The sequence below is a fragment of the Chanos chanos genome, chromosome 10 (assembly GCF_902362185.1).
Source record: "Chanos chanos chromosome 10, fChaCha1.1, whole genome shotgun sequence".
In the NCBI taxonomy this organism is placed as follows: domain Eukaryota; kingdom Metazoa; phylum Chordata; class Actinopteri; order Gonorynchiformes; family Chanidae; genus Chanos; species Chanos chanos.
In genome coordinates this window covers 17,850,841-17,873,111 of record NC_044504.1, presented here as the reverse complement: position 1 = coordinate 17,873,111, position 22,271 = coordinate 17,850,841, and the positions used below count along the sequence as shown (strand labels likewise).

The window sequence follows — 22,271 nt, the reverse complement described above, 5'->3', positions numbered from 1 at the left end:
CTAACCTGATCTCAGAGACTCTCAATGTTTCCCATGAGCACATATACGATGCTCACTGACTCTATGTGTAGATTTTTTAGAAAATATTGATCATACACCCCTAAAAACTGAAAAATAAAAATGGATATGAAAAGTTTTCTATAACAGCATACACAGGGATGAATTCCATGGATCAGCAGAGGCACAAATTAGATTTTTTCCCCCCTAGAAAGTAAAATTATTTGAGAGGTTACTTTGATGTCTGGAGTTATAAAAGACTGTTTTTTTTTCTTTATTTTCTGCCCTTTTTTCTCCCCTCTTTTTGAATGAAGTGTTTTTTTTCCTCTCAGACAGTCTTGTCAGCAGGCCATGAGCCCTATCTTTGGGTCAAAGGTCGTAAGGTCAAGATGGATGCTCTTGTGTGTTCCAGCAGTACATGTCCACATATCTGTCTTCATTAAGTGTCTGACACTGCACCCTCTCTGGAGCTCTGTCACCCCAGAACAGCCTGTCTTCTCAAACCCTTGCAACATCTCAAAGAAAACAACAGCGAAGAGTCATTCTCTTCAGCTTAAGAGCAGCCCCTCCTTTCAATTTTTGTGATTGCAAACAGAGTTTTCATGACTGCTCTTGTCAAAGTGTTCGACTGTGGGGTTTTTTTCTGACTCATGACTCTGGCTCCTCTTGTATCAGTCGGAAAATCTGGGCAGCAAGCCTAAGCGTTCTGTAGGACATGAAATGTTCGAATATTGTCTGTTCTTGGCTATGTCTGAAATAGTTTGAATCCAAGAGTAGATTGTTTCTCTTGTATATAAAGATAGTTGAATAGATAAAGACCTTATTACAGATTTCATTCTGTGCATATGTGTTTGCGAACAGACCAAACTATGATCTACTCTGAAACTCACTCATTCTGATGATCAGAGAGCAGTGGATGGTCCAGAGAGAAATAGCGACACATGCATAGAGGTACGCACAGACTTCTAGAAAGAAAATCATCGCTTGAGAGATGGAAAGAGTGAGAAATGAGGTTAGAAACAACGAGAGGACCAGATGACAGAAACAGAAAGAGGGGGAGAGAGAGAGAAAGAATATGAATGGAGAGAGAGAGAGAGAGAGAGAGAGAGGGAGAGAGAGAAAGAAAGAAAGAGAGGGAGAAGGAGAGAGGGAGAGAGCGAGCGAGAGAGAGAAAGAGAAAGAGAGAGAGAGGCGTGTAAATTTGGCTCCTCTGGGAGAGAAACAGGCTCCGGAGAAAATAAATCTTCCGTAGTTCATAGTGAGTTCAGCCAAGCCACGGCTCATGGCTTGCGCTCTCTCTCTCTCTCTCTCTCTCTCTCTCTCTCTCTCTCTCTCTCTCTCTCTCTCCCTCTCCCTCTTTCTCTCTCTCCCTCTTTCTCTCTCTCTCTCTCTCTCTCTCTCCCTCTTTCTCTCTCTGAGTGGGGGGGGTATCAGAGCCGGCCTGGGGGAGGTGGTGCAGGGAGGACGTGGTGGGGAGATCTGGGGGAGGTGGTGCAGGGAGGACATGGTGGGGAGATCTGGGGGAGGTGGTGCAGGGAGGACGTGGTGAGGAGACCTGGGGGAGGTCGATGGTGAGCTTTTGGTCCACTGCTGAACCCTTACCTCCTGTGTACACCATATCATATCTCTTTACAAAAACAACCTCAGGCCTGACTTCATTTTATTTCACGTTAATCTGTTAAGACTCCAATCACATTCTCTCCTGTATGTGAGCTTTGTTTTTGTAACGCTGGAAATGAAGTTTGGAAAGAAACACTTTATAGCATCGTATATATATTTTTCACTTTCTCTGGAGCATACAGCAGAAGGTTCAGACAAATAACACAGCACTGTGTCCCTGTATACCTAACTGTTTACCCTCTCCTATCATACACACAGTCTCTGTCATTTGTGTGCAAACTTTACTCTAGGCTGAGTCACAGGCGACTGCCGGAGCAGTGATGTATGTGAGCCATTGTTTTCAGGACGGTTTTCTAAGATTAGGCTGCGTGGTGTCATGAGACATGAGTGATGGATGATAACTGAGATTGAAAAGACCTCCACCCCTTGCTCATGCTGGCTATGGAGTAAATATGCAAACTCATGACATGTCTCAGTAGGAAAGAGAGAGAGAGAGAGAGAGAGAGAGAGAGAGAGAGAGAGAGAAGAGTTCTGAGTGAACCCTCAGTGAACTCATGTCTAGTACTGAGTATGGAAGGCCTACACACCGACTTTCTATCTCTCTCTCTCTCTCTCTCTCTCTCTCTCTCCCCCTCCCTGTGACGCACACACAGATACACATACACATACACATAAACACACGCAGACACACACACACACACACACACACACTGCTGTGTTGCTGTGATGATGTTATTTAGTGGGAGAATGGTGTGGGATTTACAGTGGCTGACCTTTGACCTCGTAATCTAAGCCATCTGAGACTACTCCACAAGCACGGCATGCACGCGCACGCGCACACACACACACACACACATACACACGCACTCATGAGGTATATTATGGTATGTCAGATGTAACATTTACATTTAGTCATTCAGCACACTCCTCTGTCCAAGGTGAGCTACCAAAGAGCATAGCAAAGAGGCTTCAATCAACATGTCTCAGTACACAAAAAATGGTGCCATGAGCCACTTCAAGAAGTGCGGGTGGTTTTAGTGCTTTCCTGAAGTTTTAACATAGACCTTGCTCCTGAAATACAGATGAGTAAGGTTTAGTTACTGGTTAAATCAGAGGTCAGAAATATTTAAAAGAGGAGTTTTCAAAAAATGTTTAGGATGTGTCCAGTGTGTCTAAACATCTGATGGAGAGAGGAAACTCGTTCCACCATCTTCAAGTAAGCTGTGATAGAGGTTTAAACCTCAGCTCATGCCATCAGTCAATACTGCTAGGCATCTTGCTAAAAGAGACCTTAGCAGGCACACTGGGATGTGTGGTTTGATTGGAGATTGAATGTTGACAGGTGTGGTTCCGCTGACTGCTGTGAAGGCCAGCGTTTGTAGTTTAACTAAAAGAGAAAAAAAAGCCCACAGACCAACATCCACATAAACATAAACAGGGGGGTATCCTTACAGAAAACACGGAGACTGAGCACATATCCAGAACAAGGAAGAAGTGACAAGAGCCATTCACTGGACAGAAGGCTAGAGGATAATCATTAATTACTGTAATTACAACCTGGGCCTTTTCACTCTCTTATTCACTTAATGTGTAAGGAGGGGGATGGGGTTACACACACACACACACACACACACACACACTAGCACAGACAGGCACGTACTGACATGCAAACACACTGACACGCAGAAACTTGCTGACACACATACATCAGCACAATCACACACAGTCTCACCACACACAGTGGGGAACTGTAGGCCTTGGGCCAGAGCCAGTGAAGGCGCTCTCTCTCTCTCTCTCTCTCTCTCTCTCTCTCTCTCTCTCTCTCTCTCTCTCGCTCCCTCTCTGTCTCAGACTTCAGTTTCTTAATCAGTGTGAGTGATGTGGTTTTTGTCACTGAGTGAAACTGAAGTATGAAGGCCATGTCTCAGTATCTTCGTAATTTATTTTTCCCTCCTGCTGCCTGCCCCCTGGGCTTAAGCCGTCTGCACACACACACACGCACACACACACACACACACACAAGCTGGGTGAGGTTTTTCTCAAGTTTTTCTCCTCTCTTCCAACTGAAGAGCAAAAATTACTTATGTGTCAGTCCATATTCACTACCCACTCTCTTATATCATGCAGTTATTCCTAAACGTACGGGTGTGTGTGTGTGTGTGTGTGTGTGAGAGAGAGAGAGAGAGAGAGAGAGAGAGAATGTGTGTATGATTTGGGTTCTTGTGGCAAGTAAATATCTGACAAACTGGGGACATTTCTGAGAAAACTTTTTTCTTTTATCGCTGTCATTCTTAAAAATAAACACAAAGAGTGTTACAGTTTTTATCTGTTTACCATTATGGTTAGGGTTCGGTTACTAACCTTTACTTGCAGTAAAATGGAAGTCCACTGAAAGCCCCTGCTTGAATATGAAGACAAATATGTGTGTGCAATATCTTTCAATATTTTTATGTTTCGCGTTATAAACCCTTTCCACTCTCTATCTCTACTGTGGAGTACCTTCACCCAGCACTGTCTCCTACAGACACAACACATGTTTGTCTCAGGTTTGCGTCCATTCCTACACTTGTCCCCTCCACCACTCAGTATGTGAATTCCCCTAAAGACAAATCACCTGCGACATTAGCTACGATCACATGTGGCGGTTTCCTCATTTTCTTTAGCCCGCACAGCCTGCTGGGGTAACCACAGCCACATTCCCCTGTAACCTCTGCAAGTCACCGCCAATAAAGGTCATACCTGAGCTTACAGCTTCAAAAAAAGAAAAAAAGAGAGAGAGAGAGAGAGAGAGAGAGAGAGAGAGAGAGAGACAGAGAAAAAGAAGAAGAAAAACCTCAACTTTGCAGGTATATTTGCTATCGGTCGTATATGATGGAGACGAAGCGTCCCTGTATGCTACTTTGTTGCATGAACTCATTGGGCTTTGGCTTTATGAATCATGTATCAGACTAAATCTATTTATTTTGACAGCATTCGCTCATATATGCTATAATTTGTAAGTCTGGGTGATTGGTTGAAATTGGGTGTGATTATTAGTGCAACTTCAAGATCGGTCGGGCTGTAAGGTTTATCGGTGCTGATTATGTGAGTTTTTTGAGGCAGTGAGTGTGGATACTGCATTGTCCCTGCTGAGCCTTGGTTTTTAGAGCATATGGGAGTTGTAAATAATAAGTCACCTTGCATCACAGTAAACCGAAATATGAAATTGGGAGCAACAAACGGACTCAACCCAGCTACAAATATAGAGCACAAATGCCACCTGCTGGAGAGAATGGGAACAAGATTATCACTCAAGTTGATGAGTCAGCAGAGGTTTGACACCATGCTCTGCCTCTGGACCAGAACCAGTCACAAAACAGATAAAAAAAAAAAAAACACTTTCTAACTTCTGTGTTGTAAGTATTCTGTAACTAACTTTGGTGTGTGAGTAGTCTGTACTAGAAGGCAAAGACCATATAATGGGTTAAGCACATATTTCAGTTGATTGAGGTTTGTCACTCTGTGTGGTTGTCCCGCTGAGCTCCTCTTCTCTCATTCCTCTGTGTGTCATAAATAAGGGAGTCTGGTATGACGGTTTTACCCTCCTAATCTACCATTCCTTCACCCGTTACACTGTGCCCTTGGGTATACCATGCATCATTTGCTTCTCTCCTCCATCTCTCCCCCCTTTTTCCACAGTTCTCTCTCCCCCTCCCTCTCTGTTTAAGGCTGGTACAGCAGCTGTGGGGCAGATGTGGAGACGGTTGCCCTTCTGAGAATGTTTGGCATTCCCCTCCCTGAACAATAAAGAGTCTTACTTCCATCAGTTATGAGGCATTTCGCTTCACCAGTCACACACACGCACACACACACACACACACACACACACGCACACACACACACACACACACACACACACACACATATTAGGACTGATGTGAAGGACAATGATGTGCTGGCTGTGTTGTGTAAGGGGCACATTTATGATGGTTGTATTTCTGGAGCAGATGTGTGGTGAATGGGGTTCTCAGAACATTCCAGGGTAAGACTGGCACCAGCAGGCAGGCATGCCCACTCACTTCCCAACAGAGACGTCCCATGCTGGGCTCATCTGCTGCGGACGACCCAGACTCCATGTGCCTGATTACTGTATAGAAAAAGAGTTAGACGGAGAGGGAGGGAGGGAGGGAGGGAGAGAGAGAGAGGGTGAGAGAGAGAGAGAGAGAGAGAGAGAGGCATTTAAATGTTTCTCCCTCTGGAAGTGATCATGGGGATGTTTGTGTGTTTATGTGTGTGTATATGTGAGTTTGTGCATGAAATCTAAAATAACATTTTGTAGATTCAAAACTCTGATATTTTAGAGAGTTCAAGTAAATACACAAATGTATTTTACATATAAATATGCTTCTTAATGAGCGTAAATGCTACAAACACAGTCACCCTCTCACGTCTTTTACTGTATGGTGGAGTTACAGTGACATGGTGGGAGTTGAGTGGGAGTGAATTGGTTTTTGATCACTGTGTCCGTTACTCAGTGAGAGGTGATGCTGGTTGGGAGGAGGGCAGGCACAGAGAGAGAGAATGAAAGAGAGAGAATGCTCTTGTCTCTTCCCTTTCTTTTCTGGATGTGAAAACCCTCTGGGAGGTCGATGCGGAGGTCGCAACCTTGCCCCCTCCCCAGCCCGGCGCGGTATGATTTGCACTTGAGTGGCTGTAGCTGTCATGTTAACTGTCAGGTTGCTTTTCAGACAGCTCTCTCACTAACTATCTTTCCCAAGAATGAAATGTTGCTGTTTCTCTTTTCTTGTCTGAATTAGATGGAGGGCGGAGGGAGGGGGGAGTTGGGGGGCTTGGAGGAACTGAAAGACGATTGTTATTCAAAATGAATAGATGAAATGCAAATTTGATAAGAGAGACAAAAAGAAATAACGAGGACAACAGAGTAGATGACAAAGTCTCCGTTAATGTGTGGCAGCAGCTAGAGAGAGTGAGAGAGAGAGAGAGAAAGAAAGAGCAGTGGAGAAAAAAAGGAGAAAGGCAGATGACAGTTTGTTTTTCAGATACACTGAGCACGACTGGAGCCAATGATGACATGGTATCACTGACCTCATTGTTAAGAGTCCATGTGTCTCCAATCCACATGTATGCTCACTCATTTGGTCTCTCTCTCTCTCTCTCTCTCTCTCTCTCACTCACAGCATTATAAATTACTATTAAGGCCTGACAAACACACACTCAGTGACGGGTGCCTTTCTCTCCTCTCCCCTCCCCTGGAAAAACTTGCTGTGACCCTCTCTGAGGAAGTGGATGGATGTGTGTGGTTGCTTAGTGGAGAAAGTGGAAAAACAGATTTGAGTTGATTTTCAGTGTCTGTTTATTTAATGTAGACAATGATATTCTCTGCATGATACCCTGGAGAAGATGAGGACAGACATTGGAGAGTCACAGATACATTTCACTTATATGCAGGACACATGTTGACTGACTGGACAAAGCCCAGGATGATAGAAAATGTATACATTTCATAATGTTAGTTTCTCAAAGGGTAAATCTGTGTCAGCAGTTTAATCATAGGATATTATTTCAGCGTTCTTTTATTTGCTGCAGGGCAACACTAACAACACCTGATTGACTTTCTATATGTTATTCGTAAATATTGTGTTTATATATGTATTTCATATGTATATATGTATTTCATTTCCAGCCGGGTTTGTCCTGTTAAATACTTTAAAAGTTTTGGCCGACAGTATTCCGCTCTATATCGTTCTATACAGTCTGACAGTCCTAGTGTCTTGAAGAGTATATGCATGGACTTGTGAATGTTTGGACAGAAATGAAGCCCACATATGTGCTACAGGCTTCGTCTTCAAGACTTGATTAATTTCTGATTACCTAAAAAACACTCACTTTTGTTAAAGGAAAAACGCTCTCAATTTGGGAATAAACCAGGTATAGTGTTCTGCCTCCCAGTGAAGAAGGAACACGCTATCAAATCACCAAAAAAAAAAATCAAGAGAATTCCCAAGTGTCTCATCATAGTTAATCAAAGTTTTGTTTGAGGACTTTTATAAATCTCAACCAAAATTCACTATTTTGGTTTCTCAAAGGGCAAATAACAAGGACAACAGAAGGGCTCATGTATATGTGTTTTTGTGAGTGTGTGTGTGTGTGTGTGTGTGTATTTCACAAATATGATAGATGTTTTTAAACATGACATTTTATTAAATTCCTAGTAGCAGAACATAAAAAACAAATATTCAGAACAGAACTGAAACATTGCTGACATAATTTCCTACCTTCAGTTCCATTCAAAATATGTCACCTTATGTCTAATAGCAAAGGGCCAGCTACAATCACATCAAATTTATCTGGGAGCATGTCACAAATCTGATGAAGAGGAATGGATTGAAATTTCTATGCAACACTCCAAATATACAGATATATATCTTTTAGGTTACAAGAGCTCAGCTGAGTTTTAAAAAAGATTTTATCTCACAACAGCATGTACTTTATGATGAAAAACACAACAGATATGGTAAAAAAAAATAAAACAAACAAACAAAAGAAGACTGGGAGGTCACACAGTGAGCATAAATATTTATGTAATACAGCCTATGTGGAGATGGGTGGTGAGATAAGAGAACTCCACTCAGTGTTGTGTTACTGTGTTTTGGTCATAATATGATCTCTTTTTTTTAGGTTAGTCTTATTCCTCTCCCTCTTGGACAGATAAATAAAGGAGGCAAACACCAGAATGTATCTCAGCTGTGTTGCTTTTTCAGAGTTTTTCATACCATGAACTCAAGGAAAGATAATCAACTATATGTAATTTATTTTATTTTGGTAATTTGTATGGGGTTTCTTTTTCTAGAAATGTTGCTTAATCCAGACCACAAAAGATATTCCATTATAATAGACTTAGAGCTGAGTGTGGGGAACATGAAGAATGTCATGTCTTTCTTGATCTTTTTCGAGTTGAACATGAGATGTCATACCATGGACCTTAGAACAGGAAAGAAGTGTCCACACTTCATTTGCCATTGTCATTCATAGCAATCAATGACGATGGCACTTGAAACTTAACTGAACTATATAAGCCACCTGTTTTTCTCACTTTTTATTTTAACCAACCAAGTATCTATAATACTTGCTCCGTTGAGGTGCAGGACTGTCTTTCATGATCATCTCTGGTCAGCAAAGAAAGACAAAAACTGTGGTAATGTTTTCATCAGCTTTAGGATAAATTTAAAGCTGTATGGTGACAGAAGATGATGGCACATTAAATCTAATTCAAATAGCTTTGGTGACCTCCTGTGGTTATTACTGGTAATGTGTAAAATAAAAACAGCAGGGGGCAGCATTTGTATTGCCTAAAATGAACAGTTCACTAACAGCTGTGCTGCAAGATTTGCTCTGTCAATGCATTGTAGCCCCAACACATCTAACCCCATCCCCACCCCTCATCTTCCAAAACACACACACACACGCACATGCACATGCACATGCACACACACACACAAACACACACACGCACATACACACATACACACGCCCTAAATCAAATATCGTGTTTTCCTTGGCGGTTTGGATTTGACCTTGAATGTGGATGACATCACTGGGAGCCTCCCATCAGTCAGACACGCATTGCACAACCCTGCCACACTGCTGCTCGTACTGATACACACACTCTCTCTGACTTCATTTAGGAGGAGAGAATAGATGTTCAGCTCAAGTTTAACAATACTACAATATCTGTGGGCATTTTTTGGCACTCTTAGCTGTCATTCATAGTCCTTATGTAGAGGTCAAGAGTGGAAGTGTAGTGGAGAGTCCAGAGTGAAATGTGCAAGATCTTGAATTTAATGTAAAGTCTGATGGTCATTGGCTGTGAATTTTTGACTCTTTCCACAGACCCCATTGTATTGGCTTTGCTATTGTTCAAAATCTATTGATGCTTAGAAACAGTGTCTGGAAGGGTAACAACAGTGAGCTCATTGCATGAGTTACAAACAGACATTATTTCTTTAGCAGAATCATCCATATATTAAGGCAGTAACGTGCTGTCTCATGTGCGTGCACACACAAACACACACATTTGCACACAACAGTCTTGTTTTTAGTCTTGCGTTTTATAAAGTGGGCTATTTTTCCTCTCCTCCCCCCTTCATGCTTATTCCATCCGCCTGAGTCTGTTAAAGCCATCATACTCCCCCATCATCCCTCTCTCTCTCTCTCTCTCTCTCTCTCTCTCTCTCTCTCTCTCTCTGTCTCCCACTCTCTCTCTCTCCCTCTTTTTCTTTCTTTCTGTCTCTCTTCCTCCCTGTAGCCTCTCTTATTTAGCTCTTTGCCTTGCTCAGAGTTGGCATAGCAATACACTGGTTTCAGTTAACATCGTTCACATATCAGTAATCTCCTCACTCCTCTCCTCCTCTCCTCCTGGGGTGTGAGAGCACTCTGTGAGATGAAAGAAAGAGACACCTGATACCAGAGAAGGAGGAAAGGAACAGAGAGAAGAGGGAGGCAGGGATGCGTGGAACCCTCGCTCTGGCCTGTCTGCTTGTGCAGTCATTTAGATGTAGCCTGAAGTAAAGTTGCTTTATTACTGGAGAGATCACATTTTAAATATGCCTTTGGTCTGATTCACACTCACATATGAGTTATGATGTCAGACTATGAACATACACACACACACACACATGCACATTGCACCACAGTAACAATGACAGTGTGTGATTACATGATGTGTGTGTGTGTGTGTGTGTGTGTGTGTGTAATGGGGGGGGAGCGGTAGAGTCAGGGGCTGCGGTCTGAGACGATGGTATCACTGGTCTCACTAAGACTGAATTCACAACAGAGAGGCAAGAGGAACAAACAAAACAGGAAAAGCAAGAGGAGAACAGATGAGAGAAGGAGGTAATGACAGTTAACCTTTGAAGATCTGTGTGGGCCTCACACCTCATTCTATTAACACATAGACAGACACCACATAGAACATGAGTAGAAAACCACACTGGAAGTAAATACCACACAAGGAACTGACACTGAATCATACTATTCTGTAAGGTGTTAGCAAGGCATATAACGCTTAAATGTTTGTTTCAAAGAGTTAATCGAATCATTCATATCCGTTGTGTAAACTTATCATGTATTACTAGATCTCAGTTACGACCATTAACCCTCCCTTCCCCTCCTCTCCTCTCCCCTCCTCTCCTCTCCTCTCCTCTCCTCTCCTCTCCTCTCCTCTCCTCTCCCTCCTTCACTCCATCTCTCTGAGCTGATTTGCCCTCGATATGTCTGAATGTAAACACACTCCAGTTGTTCAGGGATAGATCTCATCTGTCCACTGGAGCCACACTGTTTTGTCTGAGGGAAACACCATGATGGATGGAGACGGCCTGCTGATGCCCAGGGCGTGTGGAAGCACATGGTTTTCACTCTACTCCTTAAATCTGTGTGGACAGATTTCAAACAGCAGGATACTGTTTGGTTGGGTGAATCACCTCCCCTTTCCCGAGAATTCTTCTGACTTTTCCAATGATCTGTCAAATTAAATTTGAGAGACTCTCTGTGCTTTTGTGTATGTGTGTGTGTGTATGTGTGGGTGTGTGTGTGTGTCTGTGTGTGTGTGTGTGTGTGTGTGTGAGCGCGCGCGCGCGTGTGTGGGGGACTTTAACAACTGGCTGTGGATGTGACAAGTTTGACACATTGGGTCAGTGTGTTAAATTGCTCTTCACCTGAGGAACAACTGTAGCTATGAAAATTCCTGCCCATCGGTACTGACTCCACAAGCATTTAGAGGTAGGAAAGAGAGAGCAAGAAAGACAGAGAGAGCGAGAGAGAGAGAGAGAGAGAGAGAGAGAGAGAGAGGGAGAGAGAGAGTGTATGATTGTGTGTTTGGGAGCAGGGATTGTGTGGTGGGAATTCTGGCTGGGACACCTTTGGTTAGATGTTACCCTGCAAATCCACAAGATTTAAGAGAGAATAGCAGCTGAGCTCAGTGAATATGCTATAATTTTCAGGAGAGTCAGAGCTTAGGGAATACACACACACACACACACACACAAACAGAGCCCTTTTACGCTGCTGCAACAATAGCAAAACCCTGTTAAATACAGGAGAATCACCCAAAGTGGAGGCTTATATGAAGTTGATAAACAACCATCAATCCTTAACCCTGTGATTTAAGGATCACTGTCTGGCCACACTAACACCATCTTCATCCAAAACCCACTGTGGCTCTGTGCTGTGTCTTATCTGATTTGCCAGCACAAATTTCCATTAAAGAAGTAACTATAAGAGTGTAAAGGGATGGGATCAAGATGGCTAAGATTTTGCAGCCCTGGAACCAGCTCACGTTAAATTGCGTTGTATGTAATATGTAGTGTTGTGTTAGGCCCAGATTGTTATCCATTTCCATGGAAGAGCTGACCTACTCCAGTGGCTGCACCTCACAGTTATCTGGGCACTATTAGACAGACCACACACTGAGTGGAAAGACACCCAGGAGTGAGAGAGAGAGAGAGAGACAGAGAGAGAGAGAGAGAGAGAGAGAAAGGCAAGAGGAAGAGAAATAACGGTCCTGTCAAAGGGAAGGGGGAAAAGACGTGGTGTGATTTTCCTCAATAAAAAAAACAAAAAAAGCATGCTCTTCAGAAACACAACATCATGAAAATCTCCTGAAACTTCAGATTTCAGCTGTTCTCTTATGTTGCTGCTGTTAAACCCAGTTTGCTTTATTTCCCTTTTTATATGGAGTTTCCAGCATGTTTCACTCCCTCTGAGGTTCCAGTGAGGCTGGCCAAATGGCAATAAAATGCTTAAAGGACATCAGAAAGACAGAGACAAGGCTTATTTGTTACTTGAGCAAAAGCTCCAATCATCCATCAGGCCAAGCGCGTATGGGGTAAGTCTTTTTAATACCCACTGGTGCTTGGTGACGTAGTACCTCAAGTGAGTATCAACACGTTTGTTGCTTAGAGGCAGTTATGTCATCCTTGTAGGGGACACATCTTGCTGTGGATGTGACCAGACTCCAGTCTAACAATTTAAGTCAATGCTTTGTCCTTCTTAAGAGAGAAACATCAGCCTTGGCCACAGATACACAGCCTGTCGGAACTTGCCGATGTCTTGTCCTTCTACACTCACACACTAGTCTTTTACTCCAGACTGTATGACAGAAATGTTGTCAAATCACCCCCCCCCACCCCCCTCCTGCTCTCTCTCTCTCTCTCTCTCTCTCTCTCCTGATAGCCTGACTGCAATGCAGTGGAACAGGCATGCAGACTGCACTGGGTGTACTGGAGTTGTTTTGACTGAGGGCAGTGGAGCACTGATTCTCCCTTGCACAGAGCAAACCTGAGTAAATGCCTGGACTAAACCCACCAGATCCAGCAGACGCCAGAGCAAAAACAGCACCAAAAGAGCACAAAGACAGGTCAACTAGAGAGCACTGCGGTACCAACTCACCAACAATGGAAAAGTCCAGTAGAGGAGAGAGGGGGAAGGGGGGGGGGGGGGGTTATGAGGACTATGAAAGCAGTTACAATTAATTACATTAAGAGAATGTCACGTCAGTCATTTCAAACATGCACAGAAATTCCTCATACTATATCTGCTTATTCATGAAAATTCCTTTGTACTCAGTGGATTCTTGGGTACTTACACTGTCATTACACAATGAGCAGACTACACAGTGAATGTCTGTCCTCTTGAGCACAAGTACAGTATATTATTTTACTTTAGTCTGGTTGTTATACTATAAATCAGTGAGTCAAAAAGGGAAGCTAAGTAGGTCATTGGCAGTGTAACTATTAAAAAGCTTAGCTTCTTTGAAGAAGAATGCTCTAAATTTTCTGACAGGAGCATTACAGACACACATGCACAGTAGAATAAGTGCATTCAGAAAATTATATATTTTTAGCAAAGCAAGATATCAGACAGTTACTTCAGCTGTGTGTATGTGTGTGTGTGAGGGTCCATGGAAACCTGTGTATGGCAGACCACTTCAATATCACTGCTCTGTACACAGCAGGGTGCAGAACACACATTGTCCTCAAAACAGTATCTTTTATACAGTAGAAACTTGCCTGTAAAGTCCAGCACAAGCAGACGTCGTGGAAGAGGAGTGAGTGACAGAGAGAGAGAGAGAGAGAGAGAGCACGAGAGAGAGAGAGAGCGAGCGAGCGAGAGAGAGCGAGAGAGAGAGAGAGACGCCCTGCTTCTGTATTTGTATTTTATTCAAACAGCTGTGGGCTTTCAGTAAGTTAAATCTGTAATCTTTATTTGCCTGGGTGTTGCCCACTACAACCACAGTGAAAGACCATTAAGAAACATGTAAAATAATCTTGGATGTTTCATCATTGTTTTTACATTGCATAGCAGTGGCAGGAGAAATGGTATTCAGCATCTGCTTTTTTGTACTTTTGAAATATCTGTCTTGTTTTCATCTGGAAACGTCTCAGAAGCATTTGGAAACAATCTACAATCCAAGGTACCAAAGCGTGTTTGCGCGCATGTGTGTGTGTGTGTGTGTGTGTGTGTGTGTGTGTAAAATGTATATCACATGCTCTGTATCAGCCTATATCATAAACACACTGCTCCACATCAGAGGACTTAACAGACAGCCAGTCTAGGACGCTTCTCAGATGATTTGTTGCATTAGTGCTCGGACCTCAGCAATGGTGACTGCGGGCACATTCAAACACAGAACCACAATTACTTACTCCCATATAACAATAAAATGCCACACACACACACACACATGCACACGCACTCACACACACACCAATAACTGATTATGGGTTTTGTAAGGGAGCTCATTAAGGTAATAGCACTTAATGGGAATGCTAAGTCTCCTTGCAAACATCCTAATGGCTCTCTCACAAACTTTTAACTGCCCAGTAATGAGCCCTCATAACTGCAAACTTTCACACTGCGTCTTAACTACATGAAAATATTTTAGTTGGCTTTACTATAGCAAACCACCTCTCAACAAAAAAGCTCATCTGTTAGGGATAGTTAACGATGTAACAAAATCTTTCAGATGCAAGGTTAGAGCGCATGCATGCAGCCAATGTTGTTACTTGGCCAGATTTGATAATCAAATTTCAAGATTCATGGAAAAAAATGTGCTGTTGATGCCCATTTTATTTACCATGAAATTGTACTGTTTCTTTGAATTTAAAGAAAAATGGGAATGACAGTGCAGTGACTTTTGCGCTCTGATGCAATATCCTGTGAATTGCTTAGACAAGGGGGGCTTGGCTCCCGGCGTAATATGATCCTGCGTTCGGCTCTTTAAAGGAATAAAGGATGACCCTACTGAATGGGAATCAGCGGCACCGTCGTCCACTGTGTCCTGTGAACACAGGAAGACCAGGAGAAAGCAGAGGACGTGAAAGAATGGAAAGCTGAAAACCAGTGGCTGTGCAGACAATCTGACAGTAAAAGAACGAGCGGTGTTGAACCGTAGTGATGTCATTTGCCGGGTGTAAAAGATTTAAGACGGGAAAAGTTAACGCGTAAAAAGTGCTGTCTCAAGGTAAACAATTTTAGTTTGTCTACTCTTCTAACTTAAGGAACGAAAAAATAACTTAGTCTTGTGATTTTGGTTACTGTTTCCTTATTATGTTTTTGTGTCGTAAGTGATATGAGCTGGTATTTTCGTGCAGCTGCCACGAAATACGTTGTGCAGTTGGAGAGCCGCCACAGGTTTCGCTCGGGATGAGCTGAGGTCGAGCCAAGTTGCTGTAGTCAGAGATTTTCTGGTTACTCGCCTAGCGTCTGGCACACCTGCGCGTTGTGACCATTTTTGGACAAAATTAATAGCCTTCCAGCAAAATTCTCTCACTGTGTTCGCTAAGTAAAGCTAGACTGTAAACGTTTACACAGTGTATTTTGTCAGTGGCACATCATGTGGCAAAATACAGGCTACAGTGTAAGCAAGCTTCTGTGTTTCTCGTTGCCTGTGTCATGAATTAACATGAATTAAATTTGATGGAGTGCGATGTAATCATTGGAGTTTCAGCGATTCCTCAGTAGATCGAAATTAATGACTGAGAGACACAATGTATTGCATTGCAGTTTTTACTAGTGGAGTGCACAAGTAGCATCATAATATTGAGTTTTATAATAATATTATTTCTGTAATAACGATTTAGACGGTAACATAAAGGAGTAAAGGAGTTTGCTGCACAACTTTAGCACAGTCATCGTGGGGGTTGGATAGAGTATGCGTTTAGGAAGGACGCCTTAGGTTCTGCTGAACCCGAACTGTACAAGCTCCCGTTTCAGGTCCGAATATCCTCCAATCACAGCGACCCGGGACCCAAGCCGAAGCGAACCGTGATCCAGCATCACTTACAGCTCAGCTGTAAATCATAGAGGCTCAGTTGTGACATTTGTAAACCCCGCATGAAATCCTATACATGCCCTGTTTTTCCTTGTCTGCTTGCACACAGTTCCAAATTCCTGCAGCAGTCTGAAGTTAAAATGTAAACACCCGGGTCACTTCCATCAATAACTGTGTCCAACCGTTTTCACTGCTTTTCTGGATAGACATTTGTGCTTTTGTGTCATAGCTTTAGGCTATGAGACAGAAGGTGTGGCTCTGTGTTAATTACCCTTGCAAAGTCCTTTCCCATTCTTTCACACACTACCTGTCCTGTGGCTACTGTGGCTATAGTCAGTCCCTTCCTATCACAGCTGAGACTGGCAACTCTTAAGTGTGTGTGCATGCACATGCATGCGATTGTCTGTTTGGTGGATAGAGCTGAAGATGTTTACACCTCAACACAGAGGAATTTCATGACCTATATTTACAGCCCTGGTTGATAATCAGTGTGGGCAGTCTAAAGAGGTCTGTCATTAGCTTGTGTGTTTGGCTTCTTCCTAGGAGAGACAACATAGAGGTCCAATGGTCTTTCCCTCTGTAGGACTCCTTAACTCTCTCTGCAACTGTTGCAGAGTCTTCCCACATACAGAATGATGTATGTATTGCTAATTATATCACCACTAAAATGAGTGTTATAGCCTTGCAGATGTTCTCAGTCTAAAAAGTGAGGTGTCAAAAGTCTGGTTGCAGTGTTCAACTGTGTTGTGTCTTCATTAAATCTCTGGTTCACCTCAGTCACAAGTACGCATCAAGTCACATGGATGATCCAGACCAGAAAATGGTGGAGTCAGACAGAACATGATGTGACTGTAGTTGTTTTGTTTTTGTGAGACTTTTGGTAAATATGTAGATGTGACTCACAGCAATGTGTTTGTGTGTGTGTGTGTGTGTGTGTTCATGCGTGTCCGTATACGTGTATATATATATGAGTGAGTGTGAAGTGTGAGTGAGTGAGGATGCTGGTGGCCACACAAACACACATAAATGCCCACACACACAAACACACACAAACACACACACACACACACACACACACACACACTCTTATGCACTCACTCTACATCCTGCCCCCACATCTACACCCATTTTCCTTGCTAATTTGTAATTGTGTTAGAAGCCAAATTCTTGGGAAGCCAGTTGGATCTTGACACATACAATCCACAAAAACAACAGAGAGGATTTGAAATGTCTGCTAGGATGACATCACTGAATCACCCAATCACTTACATCACTGCAGCTGCCTGCTGAGCAGAGATTTACTCTCTCTCTTTCTGTGTGTGTGTGTGTGTGTGTGCGTGTGTGTGTGTGTGTGTTGGAGGGCTGGTGTTTGGTTGAGGAGTATATCTTTATATAATAACTGAGGTTAATATAGAGTACATTAAAAAGATTTTCCTGTGCTTCTTTGGGATCTTTGAGACCCCTCACACGCACTCTTCCCCAGTCCACTCTGCCTAACTGGCAAAATGTAGAGGGGATGTGACAGATGTATTTGTTTCTGACTGTTGAAAGAATGACCAGTAGACAGCAATGAAAAGACAAACCAGTGTCTCTTGCATCTGTCTTTTAATTCTACTGATCCATATGAAGACTCAGCTCATCACAGTGTTGCCAGACATTTTAAACAGTCTAACAGAAAAAGACCATGTGTAATCAAGTGGAAAATGGCTCTGGGAGAAGCAGTTCAATTGCTTTTGATACAAAAGTCATCCCCTGTGGACTGTGCCTTTCCTGAGGTTTAATAGTATGTTTCTGCAAAGCCCAGTCATTTCAATGGAAACGTTCAGTAAAGCACTTCTTTGTCCTCCCCCTCTTTCTGCTGTTTTAAAAACTGCTCTTAAGTCTTTCAGTCTCAAAGCTGTCTCTTCTTTGACCTACAAGTTTGCATAAAGGATGACTGTGGATCTTCTGTCAGTAGCCATTGTGCTGTAGGACCTTTGTCCCATATTGTTGCAGAGCTTGGCTTGCAAATGTGGATTAGGTAAATACTTATTGGGATCTGTACACGGGTTTCAGATGGCTGTCATGGTTAGTGTGTGTGTTCTGGCACTGGGAGGCTGGAGGGCTCCCCAGGCCCTCAGCTGTTTGCCTAAAGAGTGGAGGAAGTTCCCGGGCTCCCTTCAGAGAGAGAAAAGAGAGAGGGGGAGAGGGAGAGAGAGTGTGAATGAGTTTAGTAGAGAGATGACTCACAACATTCCCCTAGTTGGGCACTGAGCTGTGTCTGCTCCCGGGTGGCCTCAGTTGTGAAATCCAGTTGTTTTGATGGAAACTTTGTTTTCTGTTTAGGGCTTTGAGTCCACTGTATCTCTGCATCTTACAGGAGAGGGGGAAAACGTGTCTTTTTTTTCAGTTGGAAGTTTTATCAGATATGCAGACACTGTGAAGCGACTGTCAGTAATGAGTAGACAATGCAATATCCCATCTCTACACTCTTTCAGTAAACTTTGGATAATCTCTTAGAATGTATGCCATCAATATGTCACTCTGTAGGGTGGGGAGTCTTTGCCCCCTGCCATTATTTCCTTTCCCTGTGTTAAACAAGCTCACAGTGCAAAAGGCCTTGTTTTTGAAGGAATTAGCATAGCTCGGCTAAATGTGGTTTACCAGCAATTTGGTTATTTGCATCCTGCTGTCATTTTTTTTTTTTTTTTTTGGTGGTGGTGGTGTGTGAGAGGCCTGGGTTGTGCTAACGGAGCTGTGTGTTCATTTGACCTCTCCTCCCTGTGTCCCTCTGCTTAGCCACATTTCCAAAACCTCAAACCTTCAGCCCAAAAGAAGACCATGCATAACTGGACAGATGTTTAGGGCACTTGGGTCAGCTAGCGGAACCCGTTTGTGCTCTGCTTCTGTAATTTGTCGGCAAGCCTGTACTTATGAACATGCTAATTGTAGAGAATGACATGGCACAGTTTTGGTGCTCTGCACTTTGAACGTCCACAGGCTCCTAGTGTCACTCTCTCTCTTCTCACTGCCACCTCTTACTTTTTGTTGCCAACTTTTCTTTTAATTGCCTGGTAGAGTGTCCAAACCATATAAAAGGTAGACTTTTATTGTCTTGGAACGGGTCTTGACCGTTCCATTGTGTTTTTCATGGATACTTGTACTATGTGGAAATTCTTTAGTAGCTACTGCACATTTGTGATGGCTTTCCCATTATCCATAGAGTATTGTTTTCTGTTTAATACGTGAAACATATGTGGTGAAATTTTTTGTGGGAAGATTGACTTTCGTTCCCATAATTAGCCAAGATGGAACTCTTTATGCTTTGCTGGTTTTACTGAATCTTCACCACAGGACTTCGGCACCTTTGTCAAGCTCCAGTGGTAGAGTCCAGCTTTAGAAAATGGCTGCCAGTCAATCCCCTCACAGGTAAAAATAACTGTGAGAGGTCTAATTTCCCACATTCAGAGTTTCCTCCATTCAGGCGCATGGATTCTTTACTCCTTTCTTTGCCTCGGCCAGATCAGAGACCAAGAAACTGAAAGAGAGAGAGAGAGACCCCCCTCCCTCACATCCGTAATGAGACTGTCATGCAGAAAGACGCCATTGTGCAAGGCAGGATCCTGTTTCACTCCTGCTCTGTAATTAAGAAGGGATTGCATTGGCTGGGACATTTGGGTGGCTGGGTAGAGGGAGGCAGGGATTGGGGTTGATAGATAATTTGGCTACAACACATACAACCTGATCACTACAGAAGTCTATTGGCCTGTCTGCAATGTTCCTACATAGAACCACAAGCACAAAGTTTCCCCTCGTGACACTTTTTGTTAATGAGAGTGAATGTTTTTTCTTCAAAAAGAAGGTTTTGTTTGACAGTATCACTTTGAGCTCAGTAGTTTTCCGATCTCCAGTCAGTGTTGAGGAGTACGCTGATTTGAAAGAGAAGAACACAATAAGTAGAAGGAGAAAAAAAATGAGCTTGTGGTTTTACCGCCAGACCTATGATGAAGTCAAAAAGTCTATTTCAACTCACTTTGAAAACTCTGAAGACTTAAGACTCTGAAGACTTTGAAGACTTAAGGCTTGAAATAAGAACAAGAGTTTTTTTTAAGAAATTGAAACAAGGTTGTCCAAATACAACCATTTTGAAATCAAGGGTGTTATGTCAATATACCGAGCCTTGGAACTGAGTACTTTGTTTTATAATTTTAAGGAAATCATGTCATGTCATAAAAATACACATACAATAAATATCTATTTAAATCTTAAAATGTTTTGACCTGTAACTCTTTCGTGTCTTCCCAATGCCAGGTTGTCTTAGGTGTGTGGACACTCAAAGGCAAAAGATCAGATGACTGACGTGATGGAAGGTGGCACTACGACCGCGCCAGGGCCTAATGCCAACATAGATTGGCAGAAAAGATGCGTTTCCCTGGAGATGCAACTGTTGAGATTCCGTCTTCAGGCAGGAAAAATCCGCGAACTTCTGGCAGAGAAGGTGAGAGAGGTGCAATAGGGGTAATTCATTTTAGGGCAGTTTGTTCTATTCGATACTTTGACACTTAGCATGATCTCTGTGTACAAATGTGTACAGAATTGCAACATACTCGCATGAGAATTGATCTTAAGTGTTCACATACTCAGCCTTGTGCTACCAAACAGAATTTTATCCAGCTTAGCCAAAGACCTACGCCTTTCACTCAGTTTTTATGGCTGTGTTTGTAGCAACAGGGTTTTCTGTCACCATTTTTCTCTTTATTTTGGCTGGGTGACTAGCTGACACTTGAGCAAAAGTATAGTAGTCAACACAAATCACAACTCCCATTTTTTGCACATGACCTAATACTGAATCTTTTTTTGGTTTTTTTGGAGACAAATGTTACTCTGTGATAGTCCCAGAAGCAACAGCGGTGCTCCCTCAGAGAACCTGCCACTGAATCTTCTCCACTGTAATCACAAATCAAAATTGCTGCTTCTCACTTGTTCTGGATCAGAGGAGCTTCCTCTTTTGGTCATAGTATTGCAGCCGCTCTTCTTTGTCTTCTTCTTCTTCTCTCTCTCTCTCTCTCTCTCTCTCTCTCTCTCTCTTTCTGTCTCACACTCTCTCTCTCTCCCTCCCTCCTTTCTTTTTTCCCACACACTCATTCTAAAACTTGGTCACTGTTAAACTCGGCGACAAGCCAAGCAACGGAGCTGGAGAACCAACTGACTTGAGTCGACCCTTGAGTGAAAATACAGGGGTGTGTGTGTGTGTGTGTGTGGGTGTGTTGCTGACGCTGATATGGATAAGTTTTGTGGAGACCTTCATTTTCATTGCAGTGTTAATCAGTTACATTAAAAAGAGTCCTTTTTGCAGTTATGGATGCAGCTGTGATGAGGTCATTAGTGACCTTTTGTGTGTTAATAGCTTCTAAGTTACAACAGCTTGGCTTACTTCTTTTTCAAAAAGCCAAATCCGTCACACTCTTAAAACAACTTACCTTTGTCACTTGTCTGAGAATTTCTGTAAGAAGACATACTTGGGAAGAACAACTTCTCCTTTAACTGCTATGTCTAACTTTTCTTCGACTAAACTGAAGAGTTCAAATATGGTGTGTTGTAAACCTCTGAGAGGTCGTTTACAAACAATCAAGAGATATAAATAAGATACATTATGATGAAGTATGTTTAAAAAACCTTAATATGAGTCCTTGCCATGCATTTTACACCTCAGCCCCTGTGTTTGGTTTTGTGTCGCTGCTTGTGAATGCTGGGATGCAGGAAGAAGAGAACTGGGTGTAGCGGCTTTTTGAATTTTGTTTTGATTTTGAAGAACTGCATATAGGTACACACTTTGATAACAGTGCTTTTTTTCCCCACTGGCTGGGGCACTGGAGGCTGCAGTTTGCAGGATGTTTACAATCCAAATGTGGAGTGCCTGGTGAGGCCAGGAGTTCTCCCTGTGTATCCAGTGTCAGGTTTTTCTCTGTTCATGTCAGACATCCCCCTCTCTTCCCTTGCCAGCCCCCTCAGTCTCCATCCAACCCCCCCCCCCCACCCCCCACTGCCACACACACACACACACACACACACACACACTCCTCCACTCTCCATTCCCCTCTCCTCTGAGACCTGGGATTACGCTCTCCCATGTCTGCGTCTGCTTATTTTTGAAGATTGAATTGAGGGGAGGAGATGGGAGGTGGGTGTTGAGAGCTCAGTACTCGTATTATTGCTGTTTGGAAAGATTTCTTCACACTTCTCATTTCTCTCTCTCTCTCTCGCTCTCTCTCGCCCTACCAAGTTAGGAGTGTTTTACACATTGACCCACTTTGAGGCGAGAGGGCCCTGATGCTGACGTCTGTGA

The 22,271-nt window shown here is 42.9% G+C and overlaps 1 protein-coding gene across 1 annotated transcript in view; it reads left to right on the top strand.

Moving 5' to 3' along the window:
* The first annotated feature begins 20,324 nt into the window (after positions 1–20,324).
* Positions 20,325–22,271, top strand: part of plekhh1 (pleckstrin homology domain containing, family H (with MyTH4 domain) member 1) — a 20,553-nt gene continuing 18,606 nt past the window's right edge. Inside the window, exon 1 of the mRNA XM_030786086.1 lies at positions 20,325–20,423. Coding sequence (XP_030641946.1) covers positions 20,364–20,423 — 60 coding nt within the window. The 5' untranslated portion in view covers positions 20,325–20,363. The remainder of the gene's footprint in view (positions 20,424–22,271) is intronic.